Source organism: Phoxinus phoxinus (genome assembly GCF_949152265.1).
Source record: "Phoxinus phoxinus genome assembly, chromosome: 8".
NCBI classification, from domain to species: domain Eukaryota; kingdom Metazoa; phylum Chordata; class Actinopteri; order Cypriniformes; family Leuciscidae; genus Phoxinus; species Phoxinus phoxinus.
The window spans coordinates 21,609,171-21,633,996 of NC_136883.1; the positions used below are offsets into that span (position 1 = coordinate 21,609,171).

Genomic DNA, 24,826 nt, shown 5'->3' on the forward strand with positions numbered 1-24,826 from the left:
AGCATCCAGCCACATGCCAGTCATCAGCTTCCAGAAGATGATGTTTTTCCAGACATGAATGATAGTGTGATGTATCAGGTGGCAAAGATTATAGTTTTATTCATAGGAGACATTTTTTTCCATGATGGAGAAAATGAAAATTGCACTGGTGCTTCTGATATCAGGATTGAATTGGTTCCCTATCAGTCAGTCTTGTTTGATGTTATGTCAGGGACTGACGAATTGGGATATTGCCAAATCACCTTCGAGTGGTAACAAAACAAGCCAATGAACTGTATGTGTGTGAATGTGTATATGTGGATAAATGTATACATGTGGTTATGTTATATGTATGAAAACAACATTCCTTCACTCAAAAAAAAATGATTCTGGCCACTAATTGAATTTAAGCAAACTATTTAAATAAAATATATTAAAAAATGTATAAAATAACCATTATTGTTGTGAATTACTCTTACACAACATGAATGTAATGGATCCAAGTCCAAATTGATCAAATTACATACACTATACTATACTTGGTGCGCATGCGCACTAGAGTAAAAAAAAAAAAAAAAAAAAAAAACACTCTGAAGGCGGCAAGTCGTTGGAGGCGGCTCCGTTATCTCGACTTGCAAACTTGCACAATCAGTCACTCGAACGTAACGTTAGGCCTATTTGAAGGTTATGTAACGTTAGGTACAATTGTATAACTTTACGTTAGGATTTCTCGTTAAAATTTAAATTTCTCGTAACTTTGATCAGTTTAAGATGGTCGACTGACTATATGTGCGTCATTTTTTTTATAACAACTTGTCATCTCTAACGTTACTGCTACATAAGTTAGGCCTACTTTTTACATTGCTTTAAAAATCCTTTGAAAATGCCAAAACGTTGCACAAACATACTTAATCAACCGTAGTCTATATTAAAGTTATCTACATGCAAAGGTTAATAGGATTCCATTAAGTGGAGCATGCTTTCTTTTTTAATGCTGAGTTGTTCATTTCTGGCTCCGGTTTGGCACAATCACTCAATTACGGTATGTGTATTTTTTTCTTTGTAATAAAATTAATCTTGACTTGTTTAATTTCTTTGCAAAAGTGTGATATCTGTTGTTTTCTCTCTTTTTTTTTTGAATTTCAGATATGAGAGTTTTGGGAATATGGGCATCTAAAGTGTGTGGCACAGAATTATCCAGTAGGTATGAGTTATTGAAACATTTTAAGCTTAAACATGGGCATTTTGGGGCTAGGTTCAGGCATCTTTGTGTATAATTGTCTTTGCACTTTTAGGACAATTGGTGTCTGATTTACAAACCAGGGGGCCTGCACTGCTCACAGTAAATTAAGTAAGTGTTATTGATATTTACACAAGAATAAATTATTATGAATTCCTCCACAATAGACCTATTTTCATGGCCATCTTTATTTCCCTTTTTTTTCTCAGATAAATACAGGATAACAACTGTGCCACTTATGTCAAAGTTCTTGGTGCAGCTGGACAGATACACTAAATCTACTCAAGGTTTTCAACAGCAAAGGTGGTGCTTCTGGACAGAAGATTTCACACAATGTGGCAATTGCAGACAAGGTGAGGTAAACTGCATTTTATTTTATAACTAATTACACATTGTATATATAAAGAAATCTTTACTTAATATCCTAATGATTTTTGGCATAAAAGAAAAATAGATCATTTTGAAGAAAATAATCAGAAGAAAACACAAATTGATTACTGTACTATGCAGTGATATCAAAATGTTAACCTTGAAAATGTTTTATGTTGAAATTTGGATCCCTGTTACTTGGCACACCGGTTTAAAACTAAAAAGTGTAACATGAGTAATAACCACAGAAAGAACAGTTTGGGAGGATGCATAAAACCAAAACAGTTGCATTCATCTGTAAAGTGCTGTATTATGTCCTGCTTGTTTTTTTTTTATGTTTCTTTTGTCAGACTGGATGTTTCTTTTGACTTATGGAGCAATTGCACTCAATAAATGTCTGAAAATTTAACATGTTTTTGACCGTTTATTCAATAGAATTAAGGAAATGTAAGATAGTTATATAAAGCAAATAACAACAATGTATTTTAAATGAGTAAAGTTTATTTAAAACACAATCTTAAATCAAAGTTCATCGGTTCACATAACAACTATTTAATTAATTCACGTCAACTGAACATGATGGTGAAAGCTTAAATAAAATGCAAACTTTTACGTTGGATTTATGTGATTAAATTGGATGGAAAATTGACATGTAATTGAAATACATAAGTTTTAACTTTTGGGGTTAAATATTTTTTTGAGTGTTCTTATGTTCATTCATGTTTATTTGATGCTATAAATGAACTAGAAGGAAGAGATGATCGGTTCACGAGCAGCTTTAACTGAGGGTCTTCAGCGATCTGTCAGACACAATAGTACAGCGTGAGAGCGGTGTAGCTTGTCGGACATAGCAACAGTAGCTAAAGAGTCTTTGTGAACGGTCAATTAGCAAGTGGTGATTAAATATAGTTTTTGTAGCCGTGAGTCGGAAAATGTGGTAAAACTTACAAACGGCATTGTTTCCTGTTAATTCATCACACTGTAAATGGAAGGTCAAGCCTATCAAGTTACATGATGTGCACTTATTGTATACTGTTGAAATTTTGGCAAATGTAATAGGTCATCTAGGTATTTCATGTATAAAATTTCATACTGTGTAGTGCAGGACTGAGGAAGGACTGGATGACATTATGATGTTTATTTGTTAGAAGGAAGCTTCATACTTATGAAGTGTTAGTCCAACAGATTTAATGGAGCATTTAGGCAAGTATAATAATTTGCTCTGTCGAGGCATGCATGACTCAGTGTATTGGGTAATGGAATTAGCTGTGGCTTTGATCAATATGAGATGTATTTGGATCAGCCAAAGGCCAGAGATCTCCAAAGAGAGCCAATTTTTCTACACGCAAACAAGAAGTAAGAGTGCTTGTTAGATCTGATCTGACATATTCATCTGTTTTATCCAATTATACAACAGTCTGTTGTTCAAAACCAAAACACTGAAAAAATAGATTGCTCTATTGTGAGGACAGAATTGCTCTTAGATTCTACTTTCTCTGGACTTTTAATTTCCATGTACTGTAGTACTTTGAGAATTCATGAAATTGTGATGATTATTGGTGATGGGAAACCGGGTTATCTGTCAATGCATCTTTAAAAATGTAAAAAAATAAACTGTTTTGTTAAAAAAGTTTGGGAGGAACGGGGTTTGGGAGGAACGCGTTCAAATTATCTATCCAATTTGCTAGAGAGGAGGCCTATACAAATCCGTAGCTGACTCACCTTTGTTCCTCAATAGTTTTCTGCATCCCTAAACCACCCCAAATCACTATCCCAGCCAGGGATACGGGGGGAATACTATTGAGTACTACTGAGCTTGGACCCCTTTTCTCGGACAGCACGCCAAATATGCATACTCTTTTACTTAATCTGAAACACATGCTTACCCACTCCTTTTGACGCAATACCCAGAAGAAAAAGAAAAAACTAAAATGAGATCTCTTTAACATCTCAAATGTTTCTCCTAGACAGAAATGAGGTTGCATTAACATTAAATTGAAACTTTTGCTTGAGTCTCCTGCTTCTCACACTTGTCTCCTACAAAACTCTGAAACTCTCACAAAGGTCTTCTTTAAAGGCACACTATGTAATTTTTTTGATGCTAGAGGTCGCTTATTCAAAACAAAGGCATAGATTGATGATGCCGTGATTTCAGTCAATCAGGTAGATTTCATACAATCAGGTGGAAAATAATCAGACGGGACTCGGGCAGAAATCATATTCGTAGATGAGCTAATGTATTAAAGATTTATTAATTTATTAGCTTAGCACAAAGACTGGAGGTAAACGGCTCCAGCTAGCATACTGCTCCCAATAAGTGACACAATAATGCCAACATTTTCTTATTTACATGTTGTGATTTGTATAGTCACAGCGTGTACAAATAACAAGGTCACATGAGACACAGCCATCTTCTAACCATATACATACTGGGAACTATATTCTCAGAAGGCGAAGCACTGCTACTTCTGCGGAGTGATTTGCTCGCAGCGCCTGAGATGCCCCGTGGTGAGGAGCGGAGAGTTCGCTCAGAGTGTTGCACTAATCACTCCGGCCAAGTAGCAGTTTCAGAAGCTTTCTTAACAACATCACACACTGTGCTCAGAATGTTCTCCTTAGCTAGAGACTCTACCATTTGTCTCCTATAAAGTTTCAGAAGAGACCTCAACAAAATCAGTTTATATTAAATAACTTTATATCACTATCCATGTTACATTGTGTCCTTAATAAAATACTGAGTGCAGTAGGGAATTATTAAGCAAATTGTGCGCAAATTGTCTTATCGTGAATGATTCATTTAAATGTTCAGCATATTACTCACAAAATCCACACTCATTGATTGATCATGCTTTTTGTGCCATTTTCCCCTTCTGAGCATTGGTATGATCTAATTGTTTGCACACTTTATGGTTATAGGGAATGAATATGATTGGGGAAATATATTCGTATTGAAGAATTGCTAATCTATGCATCAGATGAAAAGGTTGGAACATGAATGACTTCTGTTTGTGTCAGTGGATAATGATCTGGCACCACTGATAAGCTTATATTTGCTGAAAACTTTTTACATATGACTTCTTTTGATGTAGTCATGTGCAATTCAGAGAACTGCTTTCGTTCAGCGGACACATACAATATATTCATTTATTTCAGTGGTCATTAAAAACCTCATGATCTTTCTTATTAATTTTAAGGCTAAGGTTAGCTTTCTGAGCTGACACAAATATCTCTGTTACTCGTCTTGTACATCGGCCAAATCTGACCTCTATGAGATATTGATATGTAAAATTCCACTTTGCTTATCAGATGGTGTATGTACTGAGTACATATGAACCCTAAACTTTTCACATGTGTCATGCTTAACTTCTTTCCAATCTAAAGTGTATCCTAAAGCTGAGGTTCATTGGAAGACCTGCATGAATTATCACAATATTTCCCCAAAGGTTTTCAGTGGCTTTAAGGCCAGGGGACTGAGGATCAAATTCACACTAGATCTCCAAATTGATCCTCCATAGCCAACTATATTGTGTTCACCAGGATTCCCAAGTATTGGTCCATTTTCAAAGTGCAGCAACTTTGTAAATATTTCCAACACCTGCTGCAGACATGTGTCCCCAATACCAGGGGTGGCACTAGTTGGATGTTTTGTCATGTTGTTATTGTTGAATGTTTCACATCTGTAACCCTTTCATGTACACACATGCATCTAAAAAAACTGTAACTTTAAAGTCCTGATTGTTTGTTACCTTGACTTTCTCATAGAGCTTAACAATTAATAAGACACAATAATCATGACTATGAATATTACATAATAATTGTGAATAAGGGCATATTACAGCATATATTTATATTTTCTCGCTTTGCATCAAAGGTACTTTTAACTAGCTTTTGCAGCATCTCTCTTTGTCGTTGGGATGACCAAAAGTTCAGCAGTCTAACACAGAGCTTGTCAATGTCAAAATGATTAAAGAAGACAGGGCTTCACTCTTAATCTAAGGCTGCTTCCACAATCTTAAAAATGCTGCCTTCGGAGAATGCATTGCAAGGTATGAAGGCATGTCCTAATTCAGTGTTAGATTCACTTTCTGTCTCCTGAGATACCTCAATCTGATCGATTTTTGAAGGAAGCATAGATATATCCTTTGCTGCCTTTGATATCCCACAATCCTGTGAGTTCCATTCCGTGACAGTTAAGCTAGAAAAGAAAGATGGCATCTGCCAGCAGCCATATCACCCTGTAGCCCAAGACTGGTTTCCCACTGAAGCTAAGCGGGGCTGAGCCTGGTTAGTACCTGGATGGGAGACCTCCTGAGAAAACCAGGTTGCTGCTGGAAGAGGTGTTAGTGTGGCCAGCAGGGGGTGTTCACCCTGTGGTCTGTGTGGGTCCTAACGCCCCAGTGTAGTGACGGGGACACTATACTGTCAAAGAGCGCCGTCCTTCGGATGAGACGTTAAACCGAGGTCCTGACTCTCTGTGGTCATTAAAAATCCCAGGATGTCTTTCGAAAGAGTAGGGGTGTAACCCCGGCATCCTGGCCAAATTTGCCCAGTGGCCTCTGTCCATCATGGCCTCCTAATCATCCTCCTATATATACTAATTGGCTTCATCACTGTCTCCTCTCCACCAGTAAGCTGGTGTGTGGTGGTGGGCGTTCTGGCGCAATATGGCTGACGTCGCATCATCCAGGTGGATGCTGCACATTGGTGGTGTTTGAGGAGATTTCCCCCTTCTATGTAAAGTGCTTTGAGTGTCCAGAAAAGTGCTATATAAATGTAATGAATTATTATTATTATTATTATTATTATCTGAAAGTTGCATTTGGTGGTCGGTTTGTGTGTAAATGTATGTTTTTGACCAAAGTTTTCCACTTTTGATGCCATTATACAACCATAACAGTTTAAAGATCTAAAACAAAATAGAGAGAGCTTTGGTGATCACAAAGCAAATATGGAATTGCTACAATAGTAATTTCTCGCTAGAAAAAAATGCCTCAAAAGTAATCGCCCGAAATCATGAGGTACCTTTCACGTTTCATCATTGACTGATAGGGCGGCGAGGCAACAAGTCAGCTGCCAACGAACTTGGACGCAGCCTAAATGTCAACAATCCAACACGTTTCTTGCATCATCACATTCTGTGAACATGAATCATGGAAATTATAGCATATTTTGGTAGAAAAAAAAAGTAGAGTAATTCTCAACTTTGAATTACTCAATTGTTTATCTATACTTAAATTTTACCAGACAGTCTTACACTGTCACATACTTAAAAAAGCATGATTTAAAAATAGTTTAAATTGATACTTAACTAATAGAATAAGACCTTTTGATTTATTTATTTCCTTAAACACTTTTAATACTTTAATTAATTCATTTATTTAAATAAAACTACCAATTACCCAATTTTAGTTTGGGATAAATCCCCAAATATCTACTGACCCTAGAACCGCCCCTGCCAAATACCATTATGTTTCCTCTGCCGTGCTTAGTGGCACCACACATGCATTTGGTATTAAAACACTAACATTCCTGACACCATCCAATGCTAGGTTGTTAAATGTTGACTTGTCAAGCTGCAGAATGTGGCTCCAATCTATCTAAAATCCTTTTTTTTTTTTTACTGGTACGCAACCTCTGAATCCAACCTCTTATGGCTGTTGGCCTAAAGTGGCCTAAAGATGAAACTAGAGTTTTCATCCAGGTCTTTAGAAGCAGTTTTGAGGTTGTCCCACATTCAGGTGATTTTCATCCTCCTGTTACAATGCTCACTAGTCTTCCTTGACCGGCCTTGACTTCCTTGACTTCACTCAATCTGTGCGGTAGTTGTCTCACTTTGCTTTAAAATAATTCAGTGGACATTTTGACCATTAAGCACATGAGCGATATCCAAAACCGACTGACCAGATTTAGCCTTTTTTTTTTTTTTTTACAATATCCACCTTGGTTGCAGAGGGCAACTTCTTCCATCTGGCCATTTTTAAAATCCACAAAATAGCATCTAATAACATAGCTAATACCTTCCACAGTGATTTATTGAATTACTGGGAATAATGAGCTTAGTATGACCAGTTGGCCAAAAATGTCAATACACATACACACGCACACATACTGGTACGGGTGCTTTATAAGGACTTTTTCCCCTAAAAAGATCCATCCTGGTTTATGGGGACCCACCTTTCCCTTTGTCATAGAGATTAATAAGAAATATTAAACTGCTCCTTATGGCATGGGGTAAAAATCTGACTGCTCAGAATTTAATTCTAATGAAACAGTCTGGTAATATGAAGACCTGACAAACTAAAGCACTGTAAGGACAGGGCAGGAGTGGGCGTTTCCTGATTCAATTATGATTTATGAGGACTACCCTGGTTTATCTGGACATCACTCACATACACATCTGACCATTAATTATGAGGACTAACCTGGTATAACCTGGACTAACTTTACCCATGAGAGTGCCACATCACTTAAGTTTGTTTCAATACTAGCATATAGAAAAACAAAACAAGAAATTATCAGCAATTGTTCACCCTGGCTTAAACTTTAAGAGAGATTTCAGAAAACTAACCTGAGTTTGTAATGTGAGATTTAACAGGTGTGAAGTGAGTGAAGAGCAAAGAGAGAAGAGGGAAAGTGAAATACGGAAATATTGTAGCTTTAAAAATTAAGAAAATAAAAAACCAAAAGGAGAGTTTACTATTTAACCATCACTGACAAATGCATTCACCCACAAGTATTTTTCATAATTCAACCTTGAATGTCAGTCTTAATTTATTCATTAGATTTTAAGAAGTTTTGTCTAAAGATAGTTTTGAATAAAGCTAAATATTTCCAGTTGATTGGGTTTGGGTTTTGTTAATGTGAAAAGAGAAGATTGTTCAAGACTTGGTATTAGTATCTTAATGAACATTGCTGACCATTTGGGTTTAACTGTACATCTGTAACCATATGAATCATGCATACACACACAACCCTAACTAACCCTTGATTATGAGGACATTTTGGGTTTAACTGGACCTCTCACACACACACTCTCAAACACCTGACTAACCCTTGATTATGAGGACATTTTGGGTTTAACTGGACCTCTCACACACACACACTCTCAAACACCTGACTAACCCTTGATTATGAGGACATTGGGTTTAACTGGACCTCTCACACACACACTCAAACACACACAACCCTGACTAACCCTTGATTATGAGGACATTTTGGGTTTAACTGGACCTCTCACACACACACTCTCAAACACCTGACTAACCCTTGATTATGAGGACATTCTGGGTTTAACTGGACCTCTCTCACTCACACACTCTCAAACACACACAACCCTGACTAACCCTTGATTATGAGGACATTTTGGGTTTAACTGGACCTCTCACACACACACTCTCAAACACACAAACACCTGACTAACCCTTGATTATGAGGACATTTTGGGTTTAACTGGACCTCTCACACACACTCTCAAACACACACAAACACCTGACTAACTCTTGATTATGAGGACATTTTGGGTTTAACTGGACCTCACTCACACACAAACACCTGACTAACCCTTGATTATGAGGACATTTTGGGTTTAACTGGACCTCACTCACACACACTCTCAAACACACAAACACCTAACTAACCCTAGATTATGAGGACATTTTGGGTTTAACTGGACCTCACTCACACACTCTCAAACACACAAACACCTAACTAACCCTAGATTATGAGGACATTTTGGGTTTAACTGGACCTCACTCACACACTCTCAAACACACACAAACACCTGACTAACCCTTGATTATGAGGACAAACTGGGTTTAAATGGACATCACAATTAACTCCACACATAGCAGAATCAACTATTCTACATTAAAGAGTGAATTCACAATTGATTGTGCCCCTTTTTGTTGCCACTAAACCTGTAAAAGTAATACGCACACCTAAGGAAATAGTGCTACAATGTGCTGTTGCTATATCAACCAACATATACACGTGGTGCAAAATGAACCTGGTTGGAGAAAATTCAGTGATCAAAGATCAGCAAGTTTTACACTTCATAGAAGACTAGTTAAAGGACAATTAGATGAAGAAATGCAAATAGACAGCCAATAAAAACTAACAAAATTAAACTGAAAGGGCAATTTTTATTTTGCAAATGGTAAAAAAAAGGCTCAACAACTGAGATCTAATAAGGCCATTATTAGAGATGCACCGATTGATCGGCTTGGGACCGGAATTGGCCGATTTTCACGTGATCGGCCGGTCAGTCTGACATATGCCGATTTTATACCGGTCAAACATTGCGCAAAATCAGCACACGGAACGCACATGTAGAAAACCTCATGAATTACGTCAGTTTCACACCGCAAGCGTGAGAGGCGCGTATTTTTTTCGGCGTGCATGTTAATCAATGAGTGCACCACACCGGGAGCAGGAGCAGAGCGTGAGCGTCAAGCAGGAGCGTCGCGTGAGCAGCAGTGAAGCGCAGAGTCCATTTTTGCTGCGCTGCTCACACTCAATTAAAGTGAAACCACACTTTTTTTGATGGGCAAAATAAATATGATTTCACACAAAAAGTGCCAAAAATGCACTGAATTTGCATGTCTAGTGTGTTTTAACAAGAACTGGAGTAGGCTATGTCAGAAAAGAAAATGAAGAACACAACAATATTTATAGAAAATTCACCCATTTAAACTTGTTTTTATTATTCAGTTTGGGTAGAAGTATATGGTGTTTTATAAAAAAATAAAAAAATAATAAATGTGTGTGCTGTAAAGTGGTTAAAAATGAAATCGGAATCGGCTAAAATCGGTATCGGCAGGTCAACCTCGGAAAAATCGGAATCGGCCTAGAAAACTGTAATCGGTGCATTATGGGACTAAAGTGCATGAGGGAGTGTGCCTCAAAATGACCTCAGCAACACACTGGAAATAAAACCAAATTAAATTGCCTTCCAGTAAATGCATGTATTTGTACATTTCTTTCAAAACAGTGTTTTAATAAAAGTAAATAAAAGGATGTATTTGTACATTTCTTTCAAAACAGTGTTTTAATAAAAGTAAATAAAAGGATGTCTTGAACACTCTTCTGGCCCAAAAACACTTTAGAGAACAAAACCCACAGACATTAAAGGTTGTATCAGCGATTTCAGGCCCAAACATAAATGATCATATTCATCTAATTTTTCCTAACAATCCGCTAGCTGGCCGCCCCATAAGTATGCCGTCCAAAAACCGCATCTCTGTAGGCAGCCTAGGCTCTGAGATCTGCACACAAAAACAATGGGTTTCACCAACCACCAAAACCAAAATAAACAGTGTTCAAACCAATCACAGACAGTTCCAACCAATCACCGCAAAATCTCAAACCACAACACCCCCACCTTTTGTGTGCAGATCTCAGAGCCTAGGCTGCCTACAGAGACGCGGTTTTTGGACGGCATACTTATGGGGCGGGCAGCTAGCGGATCGTTAGGAAAAATTAGATGAATGTGATCATTTATATTTGGGCCTTTTTTGGGCCTAAAATCGCTGATACAACCTTTAATGGAAGGCAACACTGATCTCTCGAAGAAATCTAAGAAGATTTCTTTTTTAACATCAAACCTCGGTTCCTCACGAAATCCCTTATATTTTGGGCCGTTCTTTCTCTCAGAACAGGGTCCTCTGCAGTCTTGCACTGCTCACACTCTGCCTTTGTTGCAAGGTGTCCCTTTGAAATATGGACTCTGAAATGTTTCATGACAGCATTCACTTCATTTGGGCTCCATGGCCTTTTCACAATTCTCCTCAATTTGGTCTCTGTAAAACAAACAATATACATACACATGTATACCTATACACCTATATGTATATACATGGAATAACTTTAATATACCCAAATGTTTAAATACCTCTGGAGTTCTCAGTTTCATCCCGATTCATTTGGCTTTTTCCTGAGGGGTAAAAAGCAACAATTAAAATGTATTCCAGCCCTACAATCTAAACAGTTTCGGACCATGTGAAATATCAGCAGATAAGCACACAGGGAAAACTAGTCTCTGGTCCTGTGTAACACGAAAAGGACCACATTTACACTGAATTACTGTGGAAGCAAAAAATAAAACATGAACCCAAAATCAACATGTATCCTTTTTCTCAAATAAATATCTAAAATATATGCGCACACACATACCTGTGGAGCTGTCAGCCTCACCCAGGCCCATTTTTTGGGGAAAAAAAGCAACACACTATTCCTCTTCTCTACACGGCAAACAGGTATATAATATATATATATATATATATATATATATAATTATTATTATTATGTAAATATGAGGGCTCTGAACCAGTTCAAAGAATGAAAACAAAAACTGGGGAAAAACCAGAAACGATTACTTGAAATGACAAGTTTTTTTTTCTTCTTTTTTCTGTTTAATGTTTTAATTTGTCAGTCAACCTCAACCAATCATGAATTTAAATAGTATGGCCTATGCTGACGCTGACACATAGTGAGTGAAATGCAAATGCTCAGCGGTCAAGTCAAGATAAGGTAGTCGCCATGTCAATATGCTGGCATTAGCTTTTGGATCTCTGAGGAAGTTTTTGGAGAAGTTTATCTGAGGAAATGTCACCATGGCAGGTAATATCCAGGTGTTTTGAAACCAGCTAAAATTGCAGGTTAACTGCTGCCATTGAAGAAATGAGTTAAATTATAAATAAAATGATGTATGGCCAGACACTTCATGTGTCAATCAAGCTCAAATAGATTTACGATGTTTAGGACCAGCGAATGTTAGATTTGTGTTTTGGGTGCTTAGTTTGTTTTTTGTTTAAAACATTTGGCCAAAATCTTGTGTTATTAAAGTGCGATGCACAGTCTGGTGTTGGTTGTCTAGTCATAGCCAATGCAGACTAAAGCCAGAAGTATACCTCTTTTTTTTTTTTTACCACAGCCTTGCAAAGTATACTTCTTTTGACTCGTACACAGGCGTTCAACACATTATTTTCAAATTAATTTTTATATCATTATTATTATTTTAAATTACTATTGTCCCAGTTTCAGTAAGGAACTCTTGTAATAAAGTAGCAGTGGTTGGGACATATTTTAAGTATCAACCCCACTTAAAAAGATGCAATCTAATCCGGTTTACATGAAATAAGCTTCAGAGCAGGTTTAAGTTACGGACCACTATAGCAACACTATGACAGCAAGTCCAGGATGAGCACTGAAGAACCACACAATCCAAGATCATGCCAAATCATCCACAATCAAATCCCACTAACTGAGTGGCGTACGAAGAACGGACCCCAGTTCCTTACTACCCTTGAATTGAAAACAAGACAGTCTCCAAAGCGTGCGCGTAACTGTATGAGGTTTTGTCGTCAGTTTGAGGATGCACTCGAGTTTCTGGTATTAGTTATTAACCAGTATGGTTTCTAATCAAGCCGTTCTCTGAACAATAATGTTTCACAAGGAACGCATGAACAGAAATGTAAGGTTGGATTTTCATTTATTTTTAAAGCCCTGGTAAATATATAAATATACATTAAAACATACCGTTGGAACTTTCTGTCTCGTCCTGGGTCAACTTCATCCCTTCTTTGCTTCCTACATTTAGAAAATGAAACCATACTTAAACTTGACAACCCAAATACTTTGTTTCTGATAATCAGAAACCTGATGTACAGTAGTGAATACACTACACCACTGATGCTCACTGGAATTAAATTCATTACATACCGCTTACTCCAGAGACAGGCTCAGACTCTTCATTGTCGTCATCGCTTACTTCTTCCTCATCTAAATCCAGATCAATTTCATCTATAGAAAAACATATTTGACAAACATCCCCACACACCTGCATTAGTGCACATATACAATTCCTAAACTTCCTTTATCTAAAGAAATGAGAGGTACTCTAAAAAAAACTCATTCACCTCAAAAACATCTTTTCTGAGTAACCTAATTAGCTTCAAAGTTTTTCTCTACATGTAATTTAGAATTGTCCTGTTACTGTACCGTAACTATTATTATTATCATATAAAATAAGGCACATACCTTCGATCTCAATTTCATCAAGAGACTTTCCTTGGAAATTGACAAGAGTTCCTTTCTCCATTGCCAAGAGCAGCTTTGAAATTTTTGCAATTTCTATAGTTGCATCTGGCAACCGATAATAGTCTCTATGGACCCGAATGTCGTGGCCCAAAAAGTTGGCTAGTTGATCAAGCTCATTATCCTTAAGATTAAGAACCTGGGACATTGTTGCCACCTGCTTACGGAGCTGTGTAGACCGGAGATATTCTGGGTGCTGTGCACCACACTGACTTGCAAAAAGCCTGATGCAGTCCTGTCCTCTGAAGAAGCTGTTGGGCGAGCACTTCGGTCTTCCAAATAGGAAGGGGTTGTCCCGGTCTACTTCACATGCATCTCTCTTGTCCACAAGAAGTTTTATTGCACTGGCAAGTTCAGGGTTTAACAAAATTGCAACTTTTCTCCCTTTCTTGCCCATTATTTCCACTCTGCTGAAATGCTTGGCCATTTTTTGCTCAAATGGAGAGAGACTGACGGCGATATCATCATGGAGCTCAGTCTGGTCTCTTTTCCTGAAACACTCAAGCGTCATTTTTGAAACCTCTCCTGCACGACGTCTATTAAAGATTATAACTTGTGCAAGTGTCACTTTGGCGAGTTCTGCATATGTTTGTGAAGACTCATGATATTTTAGGCTTTCAAAAGCATCAGCTGATTTTTTCTCTAGGTGCTGGTGGAGAAGCTGCACATCATGTGTGAATGGTATAGTTGATGGTTTGTTGAACTTTGATTTGTTCAAAGTAGCAAGAGCAGCATGGGAGACATGTTCTGACCATTCACTTGAGCACAGTCGTTTAAATCGCTCTGCTGCTTTTGTCATACCATCATCCTCTGCTGCGATAGCCCTGCAGAGAATGATGTCACCGATCTTGTTGAGCGAGTGTCCTAACTTCAGCGCAAGGCTTGGTGTCTTATATGAGTGGCTCTTTTCATCGTAGCCAGCAACATCTTTCACAGCCTCAATGACTTTGTAAAAATTGTATGGCTTCACAGCATCTTCAAAACTAAATATGAAGTATTTTTTTCTCAAGGTTAGCAAGAGTCTGCCCATTTCCCGAACCTTCTGTCTGATGTATTCGGATTTTGTTGGATCGCTTCCATGCTTGTTGTAAAGACACTGACTCAACTGCAATATGAGGAAGTCATTTCGAACCACAGATGAAATGTCATCAATCTTCATGTTTCCCAAAATCTTCCACACCTCTGGAGATATTGCCTGGGAGAATGTTGACTCTGCAATATCAGCCAAAACTAAGACTTTGGCCTTACCAGTTGCTTCAGACTCTGAAAACATCTTTGAAGGGCATCTCCGTGTATGACGCCACAGCTCCTTGCGAACAAACATGCCTTTACAGTATACACAGTGCACATATGTTTTGGCACTCAGTTCAATGTCTGATCGTCCTGGCCGCCTTCTAACTTTCAGTGGTCCACTTTTACTTTCCATAACTTCTTGATTATGTTCATAGTTGCCTCTGTTTCGTAATTTCTCAAGTAACCTTTTTCTGTCCTGGGAGTGTTTAGGGAGCAAGAATGCAGCAGCAATTTCTGTCTCACTGTCTTGATGCTTTTTAAAGTGGCGGGCTATTTTAGACAGGGTATCTGCACATTTTTTTAAGTCAAATTTAAGGCTTTTTAAGACCTTTTTAAGACCTGAAGAAATCAAAAGTAATACCGTACATTAGGGGTTTGCAATATTAACAAAAATATATCTTGATATTTTCAAAGTTTTGTTGATAATAATTAGATGATATTTTACTGATTTTGTACTGGTACCATGGCTGGTTTAGGCCTGTTGTTGACAGCAGACTCACAAAGATATTAATATTTAACATATTCTATCTATGCAGTGGTCAGTTCACAGTAGTGACTGAAATAATTTTTTTTATTAAGGGGCAATATTTGCCACCTTAAATTGATTTCCAGGGGCATTTTCACCTAAATATGGAAATTATTTCTAAACTTATTTAGAGGTATGCATCACCTTTTATGTCAAATTCTAACATTCAAATTAAATTCTATTAGAATAAGACCGTACCACTGTCAAATTAAATAATTAAATTAAAAACCATCCTTGCAGTGCAGAGGTGACACAGAAACGGCATCCGGACTGGCATTACTATATTTACACTTCATTTGCAATTGCATAAATAAAGCTATTCAATATTTAAATATGAAATTATTCATAATTTTAACATTTTAATTAAAGGGTACTTTAAATATGCAAATAAACCCGCCAGTAGGTGGCAGTAAGTCACTGTCTTAATAAGCGAGTTGTTGGAGTTTTATTCAACCGATTTGTTCAAACGGCTGATTCATTCATTGAATCAAATGATTCGTTCAAAACGCGGATTTCAGTTTTTAAAAAAGAATCGCTGTCTGTTGGACTACAGTTTCATTATGAAATTCTCGTCGGCGAAATAAAGGGGGAAACAAACAATATTGACAATATAAAAAGTAACACACAATGTTAACTTTATTGTTAATTTAACTGTTGTATAAAATAAATAGCACATTTGCAATTGTGCACAGGAAAACGGCACTCTTGCTCGTGATATTCTAATATAACAACCTAATATGATAGAAATATAAGACAAAAACTCATTTGGGGACATATCTATAACTGCACTGACACATCACGCAGTGAAAGCATGAGAGACAAACGCGATGTCAGCTCGCACTCGCGGTGAATCGTACGTAGTTTAAACAATGATTACAATATCATCATAGTTCATAGACAATCCTAAGCACAAAGAATGAACTTACTATTGAACTGACATTTACTCGTTCTCTTATCCTCTCCTCTCTCGCGCGCAGGAGACAGACGCAGGCTGCCGCTGCCGTAAATGACGCGAATTGTCACGTGAACAAGCAAATCCACAAAGATAGAATAATAAAAATAATACGTACGCTAATTAGATAGTTTTCATTTGGAAAGCATTTAGATACGTCGTCAAAGTGTCATCTAAAATTTAAGACCTTTCATAGGTAAAAATAAGACTTTTCATAAGTAAAAATAAGAATTTAAGACTTTTTAAGGCCTTAAATTTTAAATATCGAATTTAAGACTTTTTAATACTTTTTAAGGATCCGCGGGGACCCTGTTAGACTGTGGTTTCTTGCAGACATAACAGTAGTTTTTGTGGGTGGAAATAGTGTTTTTGGGGTTTGGCACATTGTCAGTCTCTGACCGTTCACAAGAAGACACTGCTGGTGTTTTCTTAAAACTCTGAAGCATCTCAGTATTGTGTGTAGTAGTATCATGATCATCACAAGTGAGGTCTTGAGCATAACTGGATCGGACCATTTCTTGCTCAGTGGAAGAACAGGGAATGGGTTGTGGTGGCACACTCTTTGCTCTCATAGAAGACTCTGAAAAAGCTGGTGAGGACTTATATGGTGGATTGCATATATTGATAGATACACTATCATCACTATCGCTATTTTGTCTAGAGTCCGGGATAAAGTCATCAGAGGAAGATTCTTCAGTGTGTTTATCAGCGTGAGGAGAATACTCTTCATCAGAGCCAGATTCTTCAAAGCTGGAAAATTCAATATCTTGCTAAAAAAAAAAAAATATATATATATATATATATAGAACAATGATAAAAATAATAATAAAAAAATAGTGTACCCTGCTTATAGTCCAGCACAGTTTTGATGTAACAAACTGGAAAATGTTTATGTAAAAGAAGGTGATGTAAAAGAAATTAACATACCAGTGTCATATTATTCAGGAAGCAGGTTTTGTGCCATGATCTTGAACATACTGAAAGAATATAAAAATAAGCATGTTTCTTTTAGTTTTTTACCAGATTACTGCTCATTTTAAAATGCCGAAAACAATAGATATGCCTTTGAAATAATAATGATTTGAATAAAACTGCACAAAAAACATTTAATAAAAGCCCATTTTGTTTTCAATACAAAAATGAAAACACATACAAACATATATGAGTGATGCAGATACTGACATTTGCATGTAAGGCCAAGCCATTTTCGACTTGACACAGGTCCACTGCAATCTTCACAAGAATCCAAACTGGAGATAACAGCACTGTGAACTTCATGGTGGCACTATAAAAACAATTATTTATTAAATCAACATATATTGAACATAGCACAACTTTCATTCCAGAGTGTGGTGTGAATGGGCCTTAACTGTTTACGTCTCTGTGACTGAAAGTCACAAAGCATATCCAGATTGAAAAGTGTGCATATTAGGTCTACAGCTTATCCACAAAAAAGAAGCAGCCGACACATACCCAAAGCAACATCTTTTCCTCAAACCCTATCCCTGACATGACTGTCCTCGTAGTGGAGAACTGTCCTTACATTTCAGGTCAGTGTCATGCCCATCCCCCAACGCACGAGTTATGAAAATGAATGAACCGAGCAAGGTACATTTTACTCGAATTTGAGACGTCACAACAGCGTCTTTAAGACGACAGTCCACGTCAACCAGTCTAGTATGATGCCCAACCATCCTACACTTAACATTGCCTGTGTCAAAGAGAAGAAAACAATGAAGGAACATACGCTCACTTACTTTCTGTTTCACTGATGAGGAAGGATTCACAATGCATTCAGTCACAGCCACTGATGTCTCGTCACACAATTCCTGTAATTATGAGAAAGACAGGTACAACACTGAGGCAAGGATGTTTGCCAATTGGTCACCGCAACTAATTCTAGTATCAACCAAAGTCTAAATATCTAGTGTCCCTTTCATGGCTCCGTCGTGCACAAAGCAGACATGCAGAATTTTTTTAAATAATCTGCATCATATAAAAAACTAACATTCATGAAATACAGAACATGGTTGACTTTCAGTGATAAAGTCTTTAAGAGACTCACCCTTAAACGCCAAGGCCAAGAGGAATCCCCATAGTTGTATGTGACCTCCTCATCTGGAAAGATATTTCTTATACTAAACAGACACAGGTGTGGCCTTCCGTCAACAATGATTGTCTTGACTTTGCAATTTGGATTTTTGTCATCATCATTCACCAGTCGTCCAAGTGAATGTCCACCGTCCTCTTTTGTTGCATCGATGCTGTGATAAAAATAGTGCAGTAAGAAACTTAAAACAGACACACACTGAAACATACGGTTCTAACTGAACATTTGGGTTAGGCTAACCTTGGCCTATTTAACTTCCTATTTGACTTCCTACGAATTTAATAGGTCAGATGATCCACTTAAGGTAAAAAAATAATACCCCAGTTGAAAAATAACCATGTTATTGATTATCACTAACTAATAAGTTCCTTATGTTATGAGAACCCTAGCAAATCTGCTATTGTAATAGTGCTGCACGATTAATCTTATCGCAATCGTAATCGCGATGTCAAGCCTGTGCGATTATATGACGCAAAATGCTGCGATTTTATGTAAAATAAACAATGGGCTGGTACGCAATTAACGCATCATCTGTTATTTTTTGTCATCCTTTGGCTAGTGTTACATGATAATGCTCTCATGCGATTGCTTAAAACCATTCATGCGAGACAAGTCAAAAGAGAGCGCGCTGAATGTCCGACTGGGACTCACAGAAAGACACGCGCCAGAATAGTTCTCTTTCGCGCTTGAACGAACAATAACACACACAATTATGCCAAAATGTCGTTTGTCGAATATCTTCATAACATAAGAGCAGTCTTATGATGGACGTATAGAGTTGTAAGAGGATGAGGCGCATGTGAGATCCGCGTCTCTGTCAGCAGCGGCTGCTCTTAAAGGGCCAGCAGCCAAAGCTTTCTGTCAGTAAAGTTAATCAAAGAACAAAGGGGACAGAGAAAATGACTCACTGCTCTTGACTAAAGAACTTATGTAGCTTTAATAAGGATTAGTCTATTTATTATGTTTGATAACTTTATTAAATGTCTGTATACCTGTTAGACAGGAAGGGCACAGGTAAATATGACATTTATTATGGGTTTATGTGAGGATTATTTGAAGTTCACTTAAATTAAAAGCTGTTATATTTTTTGAAGTCTAATTAATGTTTTTTTATTTTATTATAGCTTTCAATTGTAATGATAGAATCACTGTAATGTTGGATGGCTATAATTAATGTTTTAAATGGGGGTGGATTCATTTATATCCAGACATCAATGGCTTAGATGTAGGGATGCAAACGATTAATCGACGATTGATTAATTGTCGATAATACATTAATCGATCAAACTTATCGATCATCGATTAAGCAGGTTCATGCGCATGCGCGTGCGCTGCTCAACCGCGAAACACAAGCGATCGCGCCGGAGTTATGTTTGGGACTATTTTACACCATCATGACTAAGTATTCGTGTGCATTCGCAGCCTTTTGTTTTGTGCAAATGTAAGTTGTAATAGTTTATTATGTGTACGCCTATCTATATCTGATTTATCTCATATTGGATGCATTTGGTTAAGAATTGTTGAAGCGTGATCTTTAGCGCGCGCAGCTCAAACGGCACTGCACGACTAATAATGTCTATTGGGACTGTCATATTACATAACATTATAAAGAGAACAATAGTGTAATAAAACATTGTGAAGTATTTGGGTTTAGTTACCGTGTCGCGTTGTTCCAGGAAGAGCGCGTCCACAACATGAGTCACTCTGAATGGCACGTAACTCAAGTTCACTTGTGCATTCACGTCATTTTGTGCAGATATAATTTGTAATATGTTTATTTTGTATATATCTGACTAATCTATAGGTTGCGCTTCTTTGAGTTAAATAACGCGCTAGCAAAGTGCTCAACGGTTATTCATTCAGCGCGCGCCGCTCAAGCAGCATTAATACACGACTAATAATAACGATGATTAATTTGGGACTGTCATATTACATAACATCAGAACACTATTTTATTAAATCGTTGTGAATTCATTGGGTTTAGTTGCCGTTTTCAGTGCGTTTCAGTGCACGTCTAACGTTAACACACTGCAAGCACGCATCTGAGGCGGCGTTGTTGACACGTTGTATTATTAGTAGGGCTGCACGATATGAGGAAAAGCTGCGATGTGCGATAACATTGTTTAATATTGCGATGACGATATGACTTGCGATAAATGTGATTGTTAACTATACTGTTCCCATGTCTTAGTGCTTTAATAGGTTCTTTGCGTGATAGGTCAAACGTTTATTACCTGCCTGGTTCAGAATACACGATTTTAGCGCGATTTTGGCACGATCCGTTTGACGTATGGGTGTCGTGGAGATTCGTAATAACGACAACGGGCGTCAGGATGCAAGATTTGATCGTTTCATAGTGGGCGACAACCTGTCGCGTCTGCGATGCTTCACGACAGAAAGACTAGCATGTTTAATTCTTTAACGGTCCTCCACGACGGGTTGAATTTGTGAGCGAGGCGAGACGTGAGTGAGTGCAACAGTGAGTGTGTGTGTGCGCGCGCCAGTGAGCGTGTGAGCGTATGTGTGTGTGTGTATGTGCGTGTGTGCATGCGTGCGTGAGTGAGTGAGCGAGTGAGTGAGCGAGGGACAGTGAGTGTGTGTGTTTGTGTGTCTGTGCGTGCGAGTGAATGTTTGCGAGTGAATGTGTGTGTGTGACGGCACGCGATGACTGGTCGGAAAGCAACGTGTTGTCTGACATGTTTCTTGTCCACGACAAGATTTTAGGAGTCAAAAACGTGTAAATTAGTGCTAATCTGAACCAGGCATTATTCATCGTGTCAGGCTGTCTGTTGCGATGTGTTCATCGCGGGAGTTCATATCGCGATGACGATGAAAATTCGATGTATCGTTCAGCTCTAATTATTAGTCGTTATATTTGATTATTAAATAATTAATTTAATTTAATTATCATTCACATCGAAACATTTTACAATCCTACTAGCCCTTTATTTGGATTAAAAGCCATTCTCATTCAGTTGGTGAGTAACATAGCGTTTTTAACAAACCCTGTCATGCTGTTGGCCATATGCACTGCAGCAGACGCATAATTGATCGTTAATTTAAATTATGATCGATCATGGGAATTTGTGAAAATTGACATCCCTTCAGTTCTATATTTGAAGTTTCCAGGTCTAGTAATCTTACTGTTAACTTTCTCAGACCAAGCATTAGGGGTGTGACGAGATCTCGTGCCACGAGATCTCGCGAGACTAAAATGTGACGAGATTTCTCGTCGAGTGAAAAGCTGTGTCGCGATATCGCCATGATTAGCAAAGAATTTGCCACCTCCACTGTTGTTTTGCTATTGTATTGTAAACGTCTACTCTGCTCATCCAGCACGAGTTGCAGTCGCACACAGACTGTGACAGTGCTGCAGGAATCACAGTTCACTGATCGCGTTACGATGGCGGAGGATTTGTTGCGCAACAGAGCGATCTGAGACATCTCGATCTGAGATGTCAGATCGAGACATCTCGATCTGACATCTCGATCTGAGATGTCTTCTGAGAATGAGATGTCTTGATATGTCTGAGATGGCGGTTCACACAGAACGTGTTTTTCCATTCCAGTGTGGTACTTTTCCATTGTTTTTCTATGTAAACGCGCTAGACGGATGTGTAACTTTGCGCTCGCGTCTTGCATCTTTTGCAGCGTCTCGCGCATGACACAGCATTCTAAAAACACGGCGCTCAAGTTAAAATCAGTTCCCCCATTCCACTGCCAGCGTATCACATTTTACACAGCAAAAACGCATTCTGTGTGAATGGCCCCTTATCTTGTAGAACGCGCGTTCAGCACCGCCACTACGGAGTGAAAATGAAAGTAAAACACGATGCGCGCAAATTAGACTGCATACAATAGCCCGTCTCCCAATATCAAACCTATCTCTGGACGTTATAGCTGTGGCTCTGGTCTCTGTTTTGGTCTCTGCTTGCACTTTGAATACAGAGAGAGTTGGCCTACTTTGATTATAGTTGCACTTGCACTTAATTATCGTTTGCACTCCACTAATAAGACTAAGAAACACTGTTGTTTTATACAGTTTTTATTTCTATTTTCAATTTGTGGAAAGTAGTTTTATTTGGAGGTCACACACAGCCTCAGAAGTTCTGGAAGCTCATAATGTACAGTAAGGTCTGAAGAGACTCGTGTGAAATCATACTTGAGAGAAGTCAGTTGAGTTTGTGGTAAAACCTTTACAGTGCTTCTATATTGTTGTATTTTAATGTATTTGATAATTCATACTCAAAGTAGAACTGAAATGACATTCATTACAAGATGATTTAGTTACAACATTTCAAAATGCACCTGCAGACTATTTTTCCAGTCATGAATTTTGTCATTGAGGAGTTCTATCAAATATTGTGCAAAAATCTCGTCTCGTCTCGTTCTCGTGAACCCAATCTCGTCTTTGTCTTGTCTCGTGAGATAAGGGTCTCGTCACACCCCTACCAAGCATCAATAAGTGCTGCTCCTATGTTTCAAGTTTTTCAAGTAGTTTACCAGATAGATTATTATATGTAGACTTGGGCTAATATTTTAGGCTAAGCCTACCCATATAGATTTTTATTTAACATTTGGGCTATTTTATGTTGCTTAATGTTTGCAACAGGTGAGCCAGTGCACAATTATTTTTTATGTATTTAAATTTTCTGTGCATCATTTATTTTGTTAAACTACATAAATGCCATTCTATACAACTGTTACAAAAAAACATAATTTGAGCAATATTACATGCATTTTTGTTCAGTATATAACCAATATTTAGCTTTTTATGTTAAAGACACTGTTGATACCGTGAGAAATGTACATTCTCAGGAAAATAGCCGCTTATCAGTTAATCGTTAATCGATCGATAAGGTCAATCAATTAATGATTAATGAATTAATCGATAATTTGCATCCCTACTTAGATGTTATCAATCATTTAGTTGTTGCTAGTTTGAGTTGAGAAATACACATTTCAGAATTATCACTAATCTGTGTGTGCATTTTGCTTTAGATCCAAGCAAGTTGACTCATGAAACCATTTGTTTATTATATCTCAATCGCATATTCCAATTGCAATATTGACCTCAATCGCAATATGACATTTTCCCCAAATCGTGCAGCCCTATATTGTAATAATAATAATCATCATAATCATAACTGTTTTTATTAGAATGACATGCAACTAGTTTGCTCTGAATATGAACCAAAAATAAATAAATAAACCAAAAAAGAAACAGCCAGCTTACCAATAACGTGTTCCATTCCATGTGAAGTCAAACAAGTAGTTGCCTTGAACATCTTTAACATGTTTACTTTGAGAGAGAATCCCACGGTATTCAACAACAAAGGTGGATGGTTCAATGTGCTCAAGTGCAAACACACCTCTCCCTAAAAGAGCAAAATAATATATAATAATACAAATAAAACATGAATCCAAGTGCACCTATATGTTACACAGCTAACCAACCTATCCTTTTAAAGAGTTAAATCCTGTAAAAAAAATCCTGTGTAATGTAATATGAGGTGCAGGAAATAAAAAAATAAATAAAAAAATAAAGCATTGGTTTTCACTGTGATATAGCCTACTAGTTGAATTTGGTTACACTATTCTCTGTATACATAGTTTTAAGTATTTATAAAAAAAAATAAAAAAAAATAGTTTAAAGTTTTTTTTTCATCTCTTAACCTTTATGAAAATGAGCGGCTTACCCAAGGGTAAAATGTGTGAATGTGAAAGATCATGTCCAGACTGCCAGCAATAGGCCTACTTTTCATTCTTACAAGTGCATGCCTACTTTATGATTTGATTTGCCTGCAGTCTGAACATAGTCAGATTGCCTTGTGGTGCACAATTTACCTTTGAATGTGTTGATTTGTCGTCCCTCAAGGAAGGCTTTGTCTTTGCCCGACAATATGTGTTCTTTTGCATCCTGCTCAGGTTTTATTCTCTTCTTTCTTAACATGTTGACTGAAAACATTCCAGACAACATAAATAGTATGTATTTATAAATATAAATATATATATATATATATATATATATATATATATATGCTTTATATACAGTACATTATTGTCAGACTGTAGTCTATATCAATAAATACAACATTTTACACATAAATAGTTGATAAGTGAGGTTTTGAGACTTGTTACTTTTCTCACAAAATCTCCGATTTCAAATTCAGTCCATTTTAATACCATTTTATCACTCTTTAATGTGGCGCCTCAGATCAAACGAAGCTAAACTCGTTACTTAGAAAAATTAACTATAGAGAG

General features: G+C 37.4%; 2 protein-coding genes across 2 annotated transcripts; both read right to left on the bottom strand.

Annotated features, from left to right (window-relative positions):
- Positions 1-11,127: 11,127 nt before the first annotated feature.
- LOC307003210 (uncharacterized protein) lies at positions 11,128-14,180 on the bottom strand. Its single transcript, XM_079621388.1, has 5 exons — positions 13,625-14,180; positions 13,307-13,387; positions 13,124-13,174; positions 11,478-11,519; positions 11,128-11,385 (listed from the first exon to the last, which is right to left on the bottom strand). Exons 1-5 carry the CDS (start codon positions 14,106-14,108, stop codon positions 11,162-11,164), a joined length of 882 nt encoding a protein of 293 aa, XP_079477514.1. The 5' UTR covers positions 14,109-14,180; the 3' UTR covers positions 11,128-11,161.
- Positions 14,181-14,323: 143 nt separating this feature from the next.
- Positions 14,324-24,515, bottom strand: LOC307002404 (uncharacterized protein; the record flags this gene model as incomplete). Its single annotated transcript, XM_079619986.1, has 8 exons — positions 14,324-14,342; positions 14,434-14,990; positions 17,380-17,429; positions 17,635-17,737; positions 18,210-18,281; positions 18,518-18,716; positions 23,799-23,940; positions 24,410-24,515. The coding sequence occupies 8 exons, from the start codon at positions 24,513-24,515 to the stop codon at positions 14,324-14,326; spliced, it is 1,248 nt and encodes a 415-aa protein (XP_079476112.1).
- Between the last annotated feature and the right edge of the window lie 311 nt (positions 24,516-24,826).

Coding starts and splice junctions, on each gene's coding strand:
- LOC307003210 (XM_079621388.1), bottom strand. CDS start 14,108: ATGGCCAAGCATTTCAGCAGAGTGGAAATAATGGGCAAGAAAGGGAGA. Junction 13,388..13,624: donor TGATGAAATTGAGATCGAAG/GTATGTGCCTTA, acceptor GTTTTTCTATAG/ATGAAATTGATCTGGATTTA. Junction 11,520..13,123: donor CGAGACAGAAAGTTCCAACG/GTATGTTTTAAT, acceptor TTTACCCCTCAG/GAAAAAGCCAAATGAATCGG.